General features: G+C 37.0%; 1 protein-coding gene across 1 annotated transcript; it reads left to right on the top strand.

Annotated features, from left to right (window-relative positions):
- The first annotated feature begins 73 nt into the window (after positions 1-73).
- ctsf (cathepsin F) lies at positions 74-14045 on the top strand. Its single transcript, XM_053506182.1, has 14 exons — positions 74-445; positions 959-1078; positions 3334-3415; positions 4274-4332; positions 4443-4515; positions 4740-4853; positions 5069-5217; positions 5343-5439; positions 7214-7294; positions 7441-7560; positions 9543-9607; positions 11285-11375; positions 12542-12600; positions 13196-14045. Exons 1-14 carry the CDS (start codon positions 215-217, stop codon positions 13268-13270), a joined length of 1416 nt encoding a protein of 471 aa, XP_053362157.1. The 5' UTR covers positions 74-214; the 3' UTR covers positions 13271-14045.

Below are 14045 nucleotides of genomic sequence, written 5' to 3'. Positions count from 1 at the left end.
GCAAAAAAGAGTGACTTAGCAGAATTTGCCCTTAAGATAAAGCGTTATTACGTCACATGGGGGTTTAGCCGCCATGTTTGTTTGGGGCGACTGCTTGTGACCGGCTGAAGCTGTGCCAGCTGGTCGATCTTTAACTGGAACAACAAACACGGACTTTAGCTAAAACCCAAGCCCTGGTCTGATCCCGGTCTCTTTCTGCACCGTAGCGCTGGATATGAAGATGGACCTGAGGCTGAGCCGCTGCCTGGTCCTGGCTGTGTGTGTGTGCGTGACTGTGGGTGATGCTGATGGACACTCCGCTGGGGCTCCTGGAGCTCCGGTGCGTTTGTCCGACTCGGACCCGGGACTTCTCCAAGCCTTGAAATTCGCCGAAGAGCGTTACAATGTGTTGTCTAACGGCATGCACATCCGCAGAGTCAGCAAGATCATCTCTGCCTCCAAACAGGTGAGGCACTGCGGATTTTTATATTTTATTTACGATATCATGGTATTTATGGCTTGCGTTTATATATATTTATCCACAAAGATCATTCAAATAGAGGCCATGAGGCAGCAAATTGTTTTCCGCTTATATAAAGCTTAAATTTCAGATTTGTTACGTAAACAAGACAATGATTTTTCATGTTAACCCAAATTAAGCCGCAAAGCCAAAACATGTTCACGTGCCTCCACCCTGCGCTCATTTTGCGCAACATCCTGTATAACAGGGGCAACCTGTGTGTTGTAAAATGGGTGCTTAATCCCGTGATTCTCTAAAACGATTGTGTAAGATGTTATCGTTTACAAGTGCGTCTCTGGTATTGCAGACTGCTGGTGAAAAAACAACAATAATAATATGTTGGACCGTTACAGATTACACAGCTATGTGTAATAAAACAGCATATGATTAACATAAGTACCAAGACCCTATAATTATTCTCTCTCTCTTTCTCTCTCTCTCTCTCTGTGTTTTGGACAGCTTGTTAAGGGAGTAAGGTACAGTATCACTGTAGAGATTGGACGGACTCAGTGTAAGAAATCTGCAGAACTGCATGTCACAGAGGATTGTGAATTTTTCCAAGAGCCACACAAACAGAAGGTGAGCACCCTGACTGTAGGAGGAAGATGATGATGATGATGATTACCCCTGCAAATTACAGACATCATCTGCGTCATGCGTCTAATATTTCTGGACTGCACTTCGCATTTACTGGAAATATAGGTTACATAATACTAATAATGATAATAATGATAATAATAGCCAATTATGTTCTCTTATTGCAATGATTTGGCTTATTTGAAAGTAAGTGTGTACAGTATATAGAGAGGTTGTCTCAAATTTATTTATCTTTTTAAATATCTTTTTAATTTTGCTTAATTGAGATCATCCAAATTAATCAAATATTAAAATGTGGTTCATTTTGCAACCTTTTATAATAGAATGGAATCAAATGGAATAGGACAATAAAATAGAACAGAACATAATAGAATTAAATGGACTACAGTTAAATATAATAGAATAGATACTAACAGAATATAATGGAATGAACTAGAATATAATGAAATAGAATAAAATGGAATATAATTAAAGAGAATGAAGTATTACAAAATGTAATACAATTTCATAGAATGAATTACAATAAAAGTAAATAAAATGTAATAGAAAGAATGGAATAGAATAATAAAATAAATACTATTATAAAATAAAACATAATGTAATGAAATGATTTGATGCATGATATAATACATTATTTTTTATAATATATTTATAATAAAATAAAATAATAAAATGGAGTAGATTAAAAATGAAATGGTATAGACTGGAGGTGGTATGGTGACTTGGTGGTTAGCACTGTCACCTTGCATCCCCAGGTTCCGGGTTTGATTCCCGCCTCATGTCTGTGTGCATGGAATTTGGATGGACTTTTCCCACAGTCCAAAGACAAGCATATTAGGCTGATTGGCATCCCCAAATTGCCTGTAGTGTGTGTATGTGTGCCCTGCAATAGATTGGCAATCTGCCCAGGGTTTACCCCGCCTCAAGCCCCAAGTCTCCTCGGATAGGCTCCAGGCCCCCTGTGACCCTGTATACAGAATAAAGATGATGAAACAATGACGATAGAAAGTAATATAATTACATGAAATAGAATGTAGTGCAATAGAGTAATATGTAGTAGAATAGAATAAAAAGAAATAATAGAATAGAAAAGGATGAACTACTGTAAATACTGTAGAACGGAATGGGATATAATAATAAAAAAGAATAGAAATAAATTATATTCCATTAAATAGAATAGAATAGAATAGAATAAAAAGAAACAGAATAGAATAATATAGAATGGAATGGAATAGAACAGAATGAAATAAAAGTAAAAAAAAAAAAAAAAAAGTTGATTCCTGCCTCTGGTTTGTGTGTGTGGAGTTTGCAAGTTCTCTCAGTGCTTGGTGGGTTTCCTCCGGGGACTCCGGTTTCTTCCTCCAAAGACATGCAGATTAGACTAATTGGCGTTTCTAGATTGCCCATAGTGTGTGAGTGTGTGTACAAGTGTGTACGTGTGCCCTGCGATGGATTGGCACCCTGCCTAGAGTGCCTCTTGTGCCCTAAATTTCCTGGGATAGGCTCTAGGACCCCTGCAACCCTTTATACTGGATAAAGCGAGTAGACAATGAGTAAGTAAATTGAATGGAATAGAATAAAATGAAATAGAATGGAATAGGATATAGTTATGAAATAGAATAGACATAAATTCTATTCCATGAAATGCAATAGAATAGAGATAAATGGAATAGAATCAGATGGACTGTAACACAATTGAATAAAAATAATAAATAAATAATATTACGTTGAATAAAATTAAATAGAATGGAATAGAATGCAATGTAATGGAAGTGACCTTTAATTCCCCAATATACCTAACAACATTTTTAATGAAATATCCAAAATGAATAGGAAGCAACCAAATAAATGCTCCTACCATATTACAGGATCTGGGGAAGAAATGTGCACAAACACGAATCACTTTCTAATAGAACTCAGTCAGAATTTTAGTCTCACTATTTAAATAGTCAGCTGTCAGAAATAAATTTGCTTGCAATCACTATTTAATGCAACTTGTCAAACCTGTCATTTTTTCCATAATACAAACATTACTCAGCAGTTTACAGTTGTGAACATTGCCCTCAAGTGATCACACTCATAAGCTGACTTTTTTTCTTGTTCATCCTGTTTTTCTATAAAAAAAAACAACTGCTAATTGTTTTAGACACCTTAGACTCAGATCATGTGGTTAATAATCAGGTGACGAATAATACTGTGTGTGAATTTCTCTCTCTCGATTCCTCTATCTCTCTTAGACAGAGGTGTGTTTGTTTGAAGTCTGGAACATTCCCTGGGAGAACAAGACCACCCTGCTCAAACAGAAATGCCAGCCTGCAGGTCAGAGCTCTCTTAACACACACACGCACACGCACACGCACACGCACACGCACACACGCACACACGCACACGCACACACACACACACACACACACACACACAGTTAAAAGGTAAAAGAAAAGCACTTTGCCACCACCCACAAGATTTTTTGCAGTTTGGCCAGCAAAAAAACGCACATGCACAATACATAATTTTAAGTCATATTTTTATTAAAATGTGTAAGAAACAAAGTGTCATGGTAGTGCCTCAGAGCTCAAAGGTTTCTGATTTCATTCTAAGCTAAGGTGTTTCACATTTGGCATTAATCTCCCTATGTTTGACTGAGTTTTCCCTAGGTTTTCTGGTTTACGCACTGTGCCCTGAAATGGACTGGTGTTTATTCCAGGGTGTATTCCTGTCTTCACTTTAGGTCATTGTCTGGGATAAAGCCCATCTTGAAGCAGAATAATTGTTAAATATTCAGATATCTAAAACAAGTTTTATGCATTATCCATATGATTCTTTTATGATATGTGAAATTTATGACAAAACATTAACATGGATGGAAAAAAATCCTCAAACACTTGGAAGCAATACTGATTTCCTTTAAACATCATCCATTATCTATCCATGTAGGTTTTTAAAAGTCAGGCTTTATATGCACGTATTGTGTGCCTTGTGTTTATCATATGCACACCTCTGTCATTAAATTAATATACAATAAAGTATCGACCACCAAGTTGTCCCTGTTGGGCCATTGAGCAAGGCCCTTAACCCTCAACTGCTCAAATGTATAATGAAATAAAAGTGTAAGTCGCTCTGAATAAGGGCGTCTGCCAAATGCCGAAATGTAAATGTCACGTCTGCGTTATTTTCCAGTTCCAACAGAGACTAGAAAGATTGCTCGTGTCCCTCTCTTTCGTGACAAGCCAACCCAGGTAAAGTGAAGAAAATGCACATCAATCACACATGGTCATGTCTGATAATAAATACCTACAATTCACATATAATCTATATAACACAATACATTATCTTGATAAATTCCCAGGAATCTGTAGACCTCCTGATGCAGTTTAAAGACTTCATGGTCAAATACAATCGCACATACACCTCTCATGAAGGTAAATATTCAGATTGTATTTATTGTAATGTTAATTCTACAGTATGCGCTCGTCATATAAAACAGACGCTATTTGTTTGGCGAGCATTATTTCTCTTGAAAATTACACACACACACTATTCTGTCCTATAACAACAATATACTGGTACTGTGTATGTTGATACAAATCCGTTATTCAGTTTAGCTTTAAGAAAATCTTTAAATAAAACTCTTTGACTCCTGCAGAGGCTGAGAAGCGTCTGAGTATATTCCAGCAGAATCTGAAAACCGCTCAGACTCTGCAGGCACTGGACCAGGGAACAGCAGAATATGGTGTCACCAAATTCAGCGACTTGACAGGTGTGTTCTCATAAAGGAGGTATACATGACTAGTAAATATTTGGTATCTCTTAACCAAGCTTGTCTCACATACTGTTACAGGATAATGTGTACAGTACCAGAACACTGCTTTCTTTCTGCTCTTCTAAAAGTGTTTGAGATTGATGAAGATTATTCCATCTGTCTGTCTCTGTCTCTCTGTATCTCTGTTTTCCCCTGTCTCTGATGTACTGTAGAGGATGAGTTCAGAATGACGTACCTGAACCCCATGTTGAGTCAGTGGAGCCTGCAGAAACAGCTGAAGCCAGCAGCTCCAGTGACTGAGACAGCTCCAGACAGCTGGGACTGGAGAGAACATGGAGCCGTCAGTAGCGTCAAGAACCAGGTCAGAGAGAAAGAACCAACCAGTGGGAGGCTTTTGCATTGAGTCGATGCCGATCAGCATTGATATGTTAGTTTTATTGAGATACAATTGTTTGTGATGATTGATGATTTCTGTATCTGGTTTAGGGCTTTTGTGGCTCTTGCTGGGCTTTCTCTGTCACTGGAAACATTGAAGGCCAGTGGTTTAAGAAAACTGGACAACTGTTATCTCTTTCAGAGCAAGGTGAGAACGAATGTTTTTCCCTCCAGATTTTCTTTCTAAGATTAGTCGTACCCAATTCCCACTCATCACTAGGGGTCTCCCATATCCGCTCCTTTCGCTTGCGTGAGCTCACAGATGCCCATGATTGGCTGTAGAGCCAATATAAAGCTGTAGATGTGAGTCATTAAATGCCTCCCATACTATCCCGCTGAGAGAGCTCGGCCAATCAGCTCTCTCCAGGCCCCTCGGCTGCAAGAGGCTACACCATAACCCTGGAATCGAACTTGGGATCTCCAGATAATATGCCGAGCCCTTTACCACTGCGTCACTTGGGGGCCAAGAATGAATTATTTAATCAATTTAAAAATTCTATTTGCAATTACTTAAGGAATTAAAAAATATACAGCATGCTGTTACAAAAAATTAGTACTACATGACAGAATGCCCTTTCCTGAATACTTTACCATGGTATAAAGCTTACTGATACAGTAATTGCAATTTATTAAATAAATGCCTCCTAACAGAAAGCTGCACTATATAAATAATTTATTATTTTTCTTCATTAACTAGCATCTTTCAGTCTTAGTTTATGTGAAGCTTTCACCATTCAAGTCCCTGTGTATGAGGTTTTATGATAGAAAATGCTACTCTGCCTGGCCAACCTGTTTCACCAAGCTTATGCAACGTTGCAACATTTATTTCCGTTCAGAGTCGCATTTATTTTTAAAATCTTGTATTGATGATGTTCAGAATCATATTGCACTCATGCCGTCAAGTCTTCTCCAGCACATTCTAAAGTAACCTTCAGTTTCATGCCTTCCAGTTAGTACTGTTAACATCAGTACTAACTGGAAGGCAGTTCATAATATGATTTCTAGTAGAAGCACTCTTTCGCAATTCGAGTGCTAGAATATTCCTGTAACAGCAGCGCAGAAAAAACTCAGATCGTTAGCTGACTTCAGTGTTACGTTGTGGGATTGCTCAACTGAGGCAGCCTCAGATCATAAACAATGCCTACACAGGGTTTGTACTGTGGCCAATATGCATGATGTGTGCATCGCCTTACGCGCTTCCCAACTTACCCTGAAACGCCAATTACTTTGGTATAGGGCCAGTTTTGACTCATCAGACCACATGACCCTTTTATGTTCTAAAGTTCATTATTCACTAACAAGTGCTTTTCTTTTGGACACACATTTGTTTAATTCCAGTTCAGTAAGATCCTCTTGCATTTTGTTTATGTAGTAATGCTTTTACATTCACTAATAAACATAGTGGCTATTTAGTAGCTATTACTACTGTCAATTTTTTATGATGCACTTTCTTTAAAAGTGTTTAAGTGATTTTCAGACACACTCATTCATGATCATTGTATCTGACCATATTTCTTCTGCGAAGTTGACGGATCAGCACTATACGTCCAGGGTTTAACAGGTCTAAACCTAAATCCAGTTATTTCAGCAATCTCCTTAGTTGGTTTCTTTGCCTGATGCAGAGTAATAATTTGACTCTTCTGAAATACAGTAACTTTAACAGTATTTTTTTATATGACACCAGGACACATCTGACATGTTTGATCAAGCTACTAGTTATAAGCTACTTACTGCATCATTTGGGGTTAAACGAATCATCTGAAGCCAGCTGAATCATATTAATTAGTGCAGCAATAATCCGAATAAGGACTCTATAAAAACTATTCAACACCTTTTAACCCATCAGATCCACAAATTAAATAGTGTTGTGTTAAAAAATTAAGTACATAGCAAGTCACTGGTTCATGCATATGTTTTTTCAGAGTTGGTGGACTGTGATAAACTGGATCAAGCATGTGGCGGTGGGCTTCCATCAAATGCATATGAAGCTATTGAAACCCTTGGTAAGAAATTGTAAAGAATCTTTTATAGTGGTATCCCAGTGATTCTAGCATGCCTTTGTTTCTATTCTCTATGATCTGTTTTATTGCATTCATGCTCCCAAAATCTTAATCTGACAGTTCTCTTACATATGCTGGTCCCTTTGCAGGGGGTCTTGAGAGAGAGACAGACTACAGCTACATAGGACACAAGCAGAATTGTGAGTTCTCATCTGGGAAAGTGGTGGCCTACATCAACAGCTCTGTACAACTGACCAAGGATGAAAACGGTGAGAAAAAGCAGATAATGACTATAACATTTTGTGCATTCAAATATTACTTATATATATATATATATATATATATATATATATGGCCAAAAGTTTTGAGAATTACATAAATATTAGAAATTGAAAAAGTTTTTGCTTAAGTTTTTATAATAGCAATTTGCATATACTCCAGAATGTTATGAAGAGTGATCAGATGAATTGCATAGTCCTTCTTTGCCATGAAAATTAACTTAATCAAAAAAATTAAATAAAAAAAAAAAATTTCCACTGCATTTCATTGCTGTCATTAAAGGACCTGCTGAGATCATTTCAGTAATCGTCTTGTTAACTCAGGTGAGAATGTTGACGAGCACAATGAGCACAATGTTGACGAGCACAGTCTGAATGGCAGACTTGACATGTTAAAAGCAGGGTGATGCTTGAAATCATTGCTCTTCCATTGTAAACCATGGTGACCTGCAAAGGAACGCGTGCAGCCATCATTGCGTTGCAAAAAAATGGCTTCACAGGTAAGGATATTGTGGCTACTAAGATTGCACCTAAATCAACAATTTATTGGATCATCAAGAACTTCAAGGAAAGAGGTTCAATTCTTGTTAAGAAGGCTTTAGGGCGTCCAAGAAAGTCCAGCAAGCGCCAGGATCGTCTCCTAAAGAGGATTCAGCTGCGGGATCGGAGTGCCACCAGTGCAGAGCTTGCTCAGGAACGGCAGCAGGCAGGTGTGAGCACATCTGTATGCACAGTGAGGCGAAGACTTTTGGAAGATGGCCTGGTGTCAAGAAGGGCAGCAAAGAAGCCACTTTTCTCCCCAAAAAAACATCAGGGACAGATAGATCTTCTTCAGAAATTATGATGAATGGACTGCTGAGGACTGGGGCAAAGTCAAATTCTCCAATGCAGCCTCTTTCCGATTGTTTGGGGCATCTGGAAAAAGGCTTGTCCAGAGAAGAAAAGGTAAGCGCTACCATCAGTCCTGTGTCATGCCAACAGTAAAGCATCCTGAGACCATTCATGTGTGGGGTTGCTTCTCATCCAAGGGAGTGGGCTCACTCATAATTTTGCCTAAAAACACAGCCATGAATAAAGAATGGTACCAAAACACCCTCCAACAGCAACTTCTTCCAACAATCTAACAACAGTTTGGTGACGAACAATGCATTTTCCAGCACGATGGAGCACCGTGCCATAAGGCAAAAGTGATAACCAAGTGGCTCTGGAACCAAAACGTTGAAATTTTGGGTCCATGGCCTGGAAACTCCCCAGATCAATCCCATTGAGTACTTGTGGTCAATCCGCAAGAGGCGGGCGGACAAACAAAAACCCACTAATTTTGACAAACTCCAAGAAGTGATTATGAAAGAATGGGTTACTATCAGTTAGGATTTGGCACAAAAGTTGATTGAGAGCATGCCCAGTCGAATTGCAGAGGTCCTGAAAAAAGATCTAAAAGCAGTTTAGCAGAAAACTTTGTGAAGACTAATATTTGTGTCATTCTCAAAACTTTTGGCCACGACTGTGTGTGTATATATACATATATATATATATATATATGATAACATGTATACCTTATATTAATACACTATAATAAAGGGTTTTTATTGAAGATTGTGAAAGTTGTTTTTGGATATAGTATGTTTACAAAACCTGAAAAATCTGATTCCTTTTTTATATGACAAGTACATATGAAATTGAAAATTTCATAGGTTTACAATTTTATAGGTTTCTAGAGATTTTTAGCTTTTATATACTTACAAGTGTCATACTGTAGATATTCCTTATGTTTTTTAATCTGCTCTTCTTTAGGACTGTTGTGTCTGTTGCTTATCTCTTATCTGTCACGCATACATACATTTACTTAGAAAAGTGAAATGATCAGATTTGCAGTTCATTGGTGGTTTTTATTATTGTGTAATTGACCAAATAAATCAGTGTACTTGCAGCATAAACACAATTACAATGCAAAAATAATGTGTTTGTTTTAGATATTGCTGCTTGGTTGGCTGAGAATGGTCCTGTCTCTGCAGCTCTTAATGCTTTTGCAATGCAGGTAATACACTCTTTATAAATTCTTTTTTGACATTCTAAAAGCACAAGCACCAGTAAACACCTCGGTAATGATTTCTATGAACTGTACTTCCAGGTTATTATTTTTTTTTAATGCTACAATATGCTCTTGTAAAACACAGTGTTACAGAAATCATGTGTTGGATTCCCGTTAGATATAATTTTCACACCAAGGCCATTGTGTAGCAATAGTGCATAAGCAGTGTGTGTGTTAAATGTTTGCTTAAAGATTTGCATGTGTAAATATTACTGTTGGCAGCACGGTGACATAATGGTTAGCATTGTCGCCTTGCACCTTCAGGATCGAGGGTTCGATTCTTGTCTCAGGTCTGTGTGTGTATGTTCTCCCTGTGCTTAGTCCGTTTTTTCCTTGACACTGGTTTACTCTTACAGTCTGTCTTTCCGTGACCCTGTACAGGGTAACTGGTATAGAAAGTTAGTGAGTGAGTAAAAATTACTGTTGAATAAAACCATAAAGATATGTCGACAGACTCGTCTCATGCCAAGCATGTTTTAAAGAACAGACTGATCTCTTAACCGAAAGCTGGTTTCCCCACAACCCATTATCTGCTCCTAAAGCCAGTGCTAATGCATTTCTGTCATCAGTTCTGAGTCACACCTAAGGCGTACAACACCCGCAATACCTGCAAGTGTTCGATAGGGATGTAATGGTTGTGAAATTCCAGGCAGATGCCAACACTGATGTTGAAAATAATAATCTGGTTGATAGTTGATGCTGTTTTTATTGTTATTTATTACCCCTTTTTGTGCCAGGAAAAACAAAGACAATTTGTAATAAAAAAATTAACCCAACTGTTTCAAGCCTGTGCATGCATTTTTTGGATATCATAATTAGGAACAGGTACATTAAACCAATGTGCTAAAAGTGATTGTGAAAATCATCTCGGATATCCCTAATATCAATCGTTTGGGTTAATTAAAGTCAGGTATGTAAATTTACAATGACTCAGAATTTTCACTTTTTAAATAAGCAGCTAACTTGTGACATGATGCAGTTTGTGTATTTACATACACAATACTTCTTATGTACACACATGGGATCTGATCTACACTGACCTGGTATAAACTGGCATCTTTGTTGCAAACAATTGCTAACAATAAAATATTGCTGAACAATAAAAATCTGGTTAAAAAAAAAAAAGCTAGGGTATTTGTTTAATTTTTAAAATACATTTAAGTTGAAAACGAAATATGAACAAATGTTTGTTTAATGAGATCATCTGTGGCAATATTTGCTTATATGCTTGAATCCAAGATCGCATTTTGTTGATCAAATTGTGCGGTCCTTTTGCATAAACTCATGCATGTTGTCTTCTTACATACATTTGACAAAACCTAGTTATGTGTTTGAGATTTTAAATGGGACAAGACGTGAAAAACATGTTTGGAAACAAATCACCCTTTGCTTAAGATATGTTTTTTAATTGTACCTCTAAACACCACCTTGAACCACACACACAAAAAAAAAACTGCCTACTCCAGGGATTTGATTTAAAAAAGTCCAAAACTTACAGGCTTATATACGTTTTTTATGCTTGTTGTGCGGAGACAGAGTAAAGTACATAGAGTTTATAATGTATAATGAAACCGTTGAGCTATTAGTAATACTGTACTTGTTTATCTATTCTCGTATGTGTAGTTTTACAGAAAGGGAGTGTCTCACCCTCTGAAGATTCTATGCAACCCCTGGATGATCGATCACGCAGTGCTGCTTGTCGGATACGGACAACGTGAGTGTTACCTGGTTTCGGTGTATTTCAGGCTTTTAAACCTGGAGTGAGAGGCCTGTGGCTAAATGTGTTAAAGTAATACCAGCCATGAAATAAAATAATGTTGAAAGTATGGAAGTGAACTATTATGTTGTGATGTTTGTCACCAAACCCCTTTTTTAGTGAAATGGGTTTCTATCCCGAGGTTTCTATTGAAAGAATAATCAGATGAAAATAATAATTTAAAATCAAAATCGCGTGTTTGTTTATTTTCTTATCTCCTACCTACCAGTTTAAGCTTAAGCAGCTCACCTGAACCACAGATCAGTGTCTTGTCAGTCCTGTTCACTTTTTGTGACTCATTTTAAAGAATGGTCTTCTTTAACTGGAACAACGAGTGTGCTGTTTACTACTCCCTTTGCTTTCTCGCGCGAACAGGTCATACACACGTCATTCTTAATGGGTGACAGCTTTTATTTGTTATTGTTTTTGCACTCTTATGACCTGTTTGTGAGTGTAAAAAAGCACCATTGTGCAGAATGCTGCCTCTGTTGTGTATGAGGTGAACTGCATTTGTGATGCAATCCCTCTAACTCGAACCAGCCCCTACTGATGCTACACATACTGTGTGGTTTGGGACAGAGCTGAGCAATTATGACCCAGAAACACAAAACAGAAGTGAAGAAATAATAAATCTTGCCAGAGCCACTTCTTCTTTGTCTTTTAGCTGTTCCCCTTCACCACAGCGAATTATCTGCCTCCATCTAGCCCTCTCCACTGCATCCTCTTTTTTCACACCTGACTTTATCTCCGAATCATCTAACATGGGTTGTCCCTCTGATGGACTCATTCTTGATCCTAGCTATCCCTGTCCCCTTCTTTCCAAACTTTCCATTGCTCTGGATCATTGACGCTAAGTATTTAAAGTTCTGCACTTTCTTCACTTCTGCTCCCTGTAGCCTCACCTTTTACTTGGTTCCCTCTCACTCACCCACTATTCTGTCTTGCTGCGGCTACTGTATAGCAAAAATCTAACGAACATTTTTGATATCTTTGAAAGTCTTTACTAACATAAATAATGTATATTTATAATATAGCCCTTAATGTCATTTTATATAGCTTTTGCTTTAACGGGTCATTGTGCAATTTTCTTCTTAGAATATATTATCTCTGATTTTTGTGCACAGGTAATGGCATTCCATTCTGGGCCATCAAGAACAGCTGGGGTGAAGACTACGGCGAGCAGGTGAGGGACACATCAATGTCTAGCCGTACAGTGAAACAGGGTTCATGACTAATAAGTGTTTATCTAACTTTATTTAAGTTTATTTAGCTGATAGTTATTAATTGAGATCCTGTTTTATTACCGCTTTAATGTTTGGTAAAGGAGTATATACTGTACGTGTTACATTCATATTATTAATTATTAATATTGGTCTAAATGAGTGATATATTAAAGGCAGACATATTTAGAGGGTAAATGTTTTAAGTCAAACCATAAAAACTTAGACAGTACTCATATGACTTGTAAAATATAAATATTCCACGTTTTGGGTGTCTGACTGGTCTGATTATGATTTTTCATAATTAAGTCTTAGATTACATATCGATTATTAATAAAGTTATTTGTAACATTTCTTAATTCACTAAACTTCCATTTTTCTTAAATGATGTATATGTGTTCCTTGGTAAGATTTTCACATACAGTAGTAATTCAAGTATTTAAAATGAGGTAATTTAAACGCTGAAATTGCTAAAATGTAGGCTCTGTACACCTTTACCAATTATGATATGTGTAAATTTTGTGTATAAAATCTAATATTTTTCTTGTGTTTACTTAGGGTTACTACTATCTATATAGAGGATCCAATCTGTGTGGAATTAACAAGATGTGTTCATCTGCTGTGGTTAAATAGGAGCAACTGCGAGTACATATGCATGCTCTAACAAGCATAGAGTATAGTTCATCTACAGTCAAGCTACATGACCATTCATATAAAATCATGCACAAATGCACAAATAATATTTGCAGTGATCTAACCTGTTTAGGCTGTGACTTGTGAAGTGTTCAAATGTTCACTCAATGTCATTTATTACTATAACTTTTGAGTTTAGAATAAGACAGTATAGATACTAAATGGCATAGGGTTGAAGTGTCAGTACCTCATATAGCTTTTACGTTCTTCGCTGAGCCTGTTACTATGACATAAAACTTTGGATTGTTCGATTAAACCCTTACAATCGTGTTCTACCATGTTTTCATTATGATTTAATCACTTACTTTTAAAATTAGATTTTAGTAATGTGTGTAGATATGCTGCTGTGGTGTTAATTAATATTTGCCTATTGGTTTCATGTTTATTATTATAATACAGAGGGAGTCCTAGTTGGGTACATTTGACTACAGTGCTACTAATCTTGAAAGCTGTTCACCAAAAAACTTGTTTCGAAATAATATCAATTAGTAGTGCTGGACTAAGAAGACTAGTTTTTCATTGTCATTTTTATTTAGTGTTAGATAACCATGCTACCAGGAAACTAATTGTGAAGTATGCATTACATGTTATGGCATAATACTAATTTGGTAATTGTCAAAGCTTAAATTTAAAATCTTTTGCATGGTTTCAGACGTCATTCCTGTTTGGTCATTTTCTTGGTCAATCTGCTGAATAAAGTCACTGAATTCCCACA

Source organism: Clarias gariepinus, chromosome 10 (genome assembly GCF_024256425.1).
Source record: "Clarias gariepinus isolate MV-2021 ecotype Netherlands chromosome 10, CGAR_prim_01v2, whole genome shotgun sequence".
Lineage (NCBI taxonomy): Eukaryota > Metazoa > Chordata > Actinopteri > Siluriformes > Clariidae > Clarias > Clarias gariepinus.
This window is presented reverse-complemented; position numbering and strand designations above follow the sequence as displayed.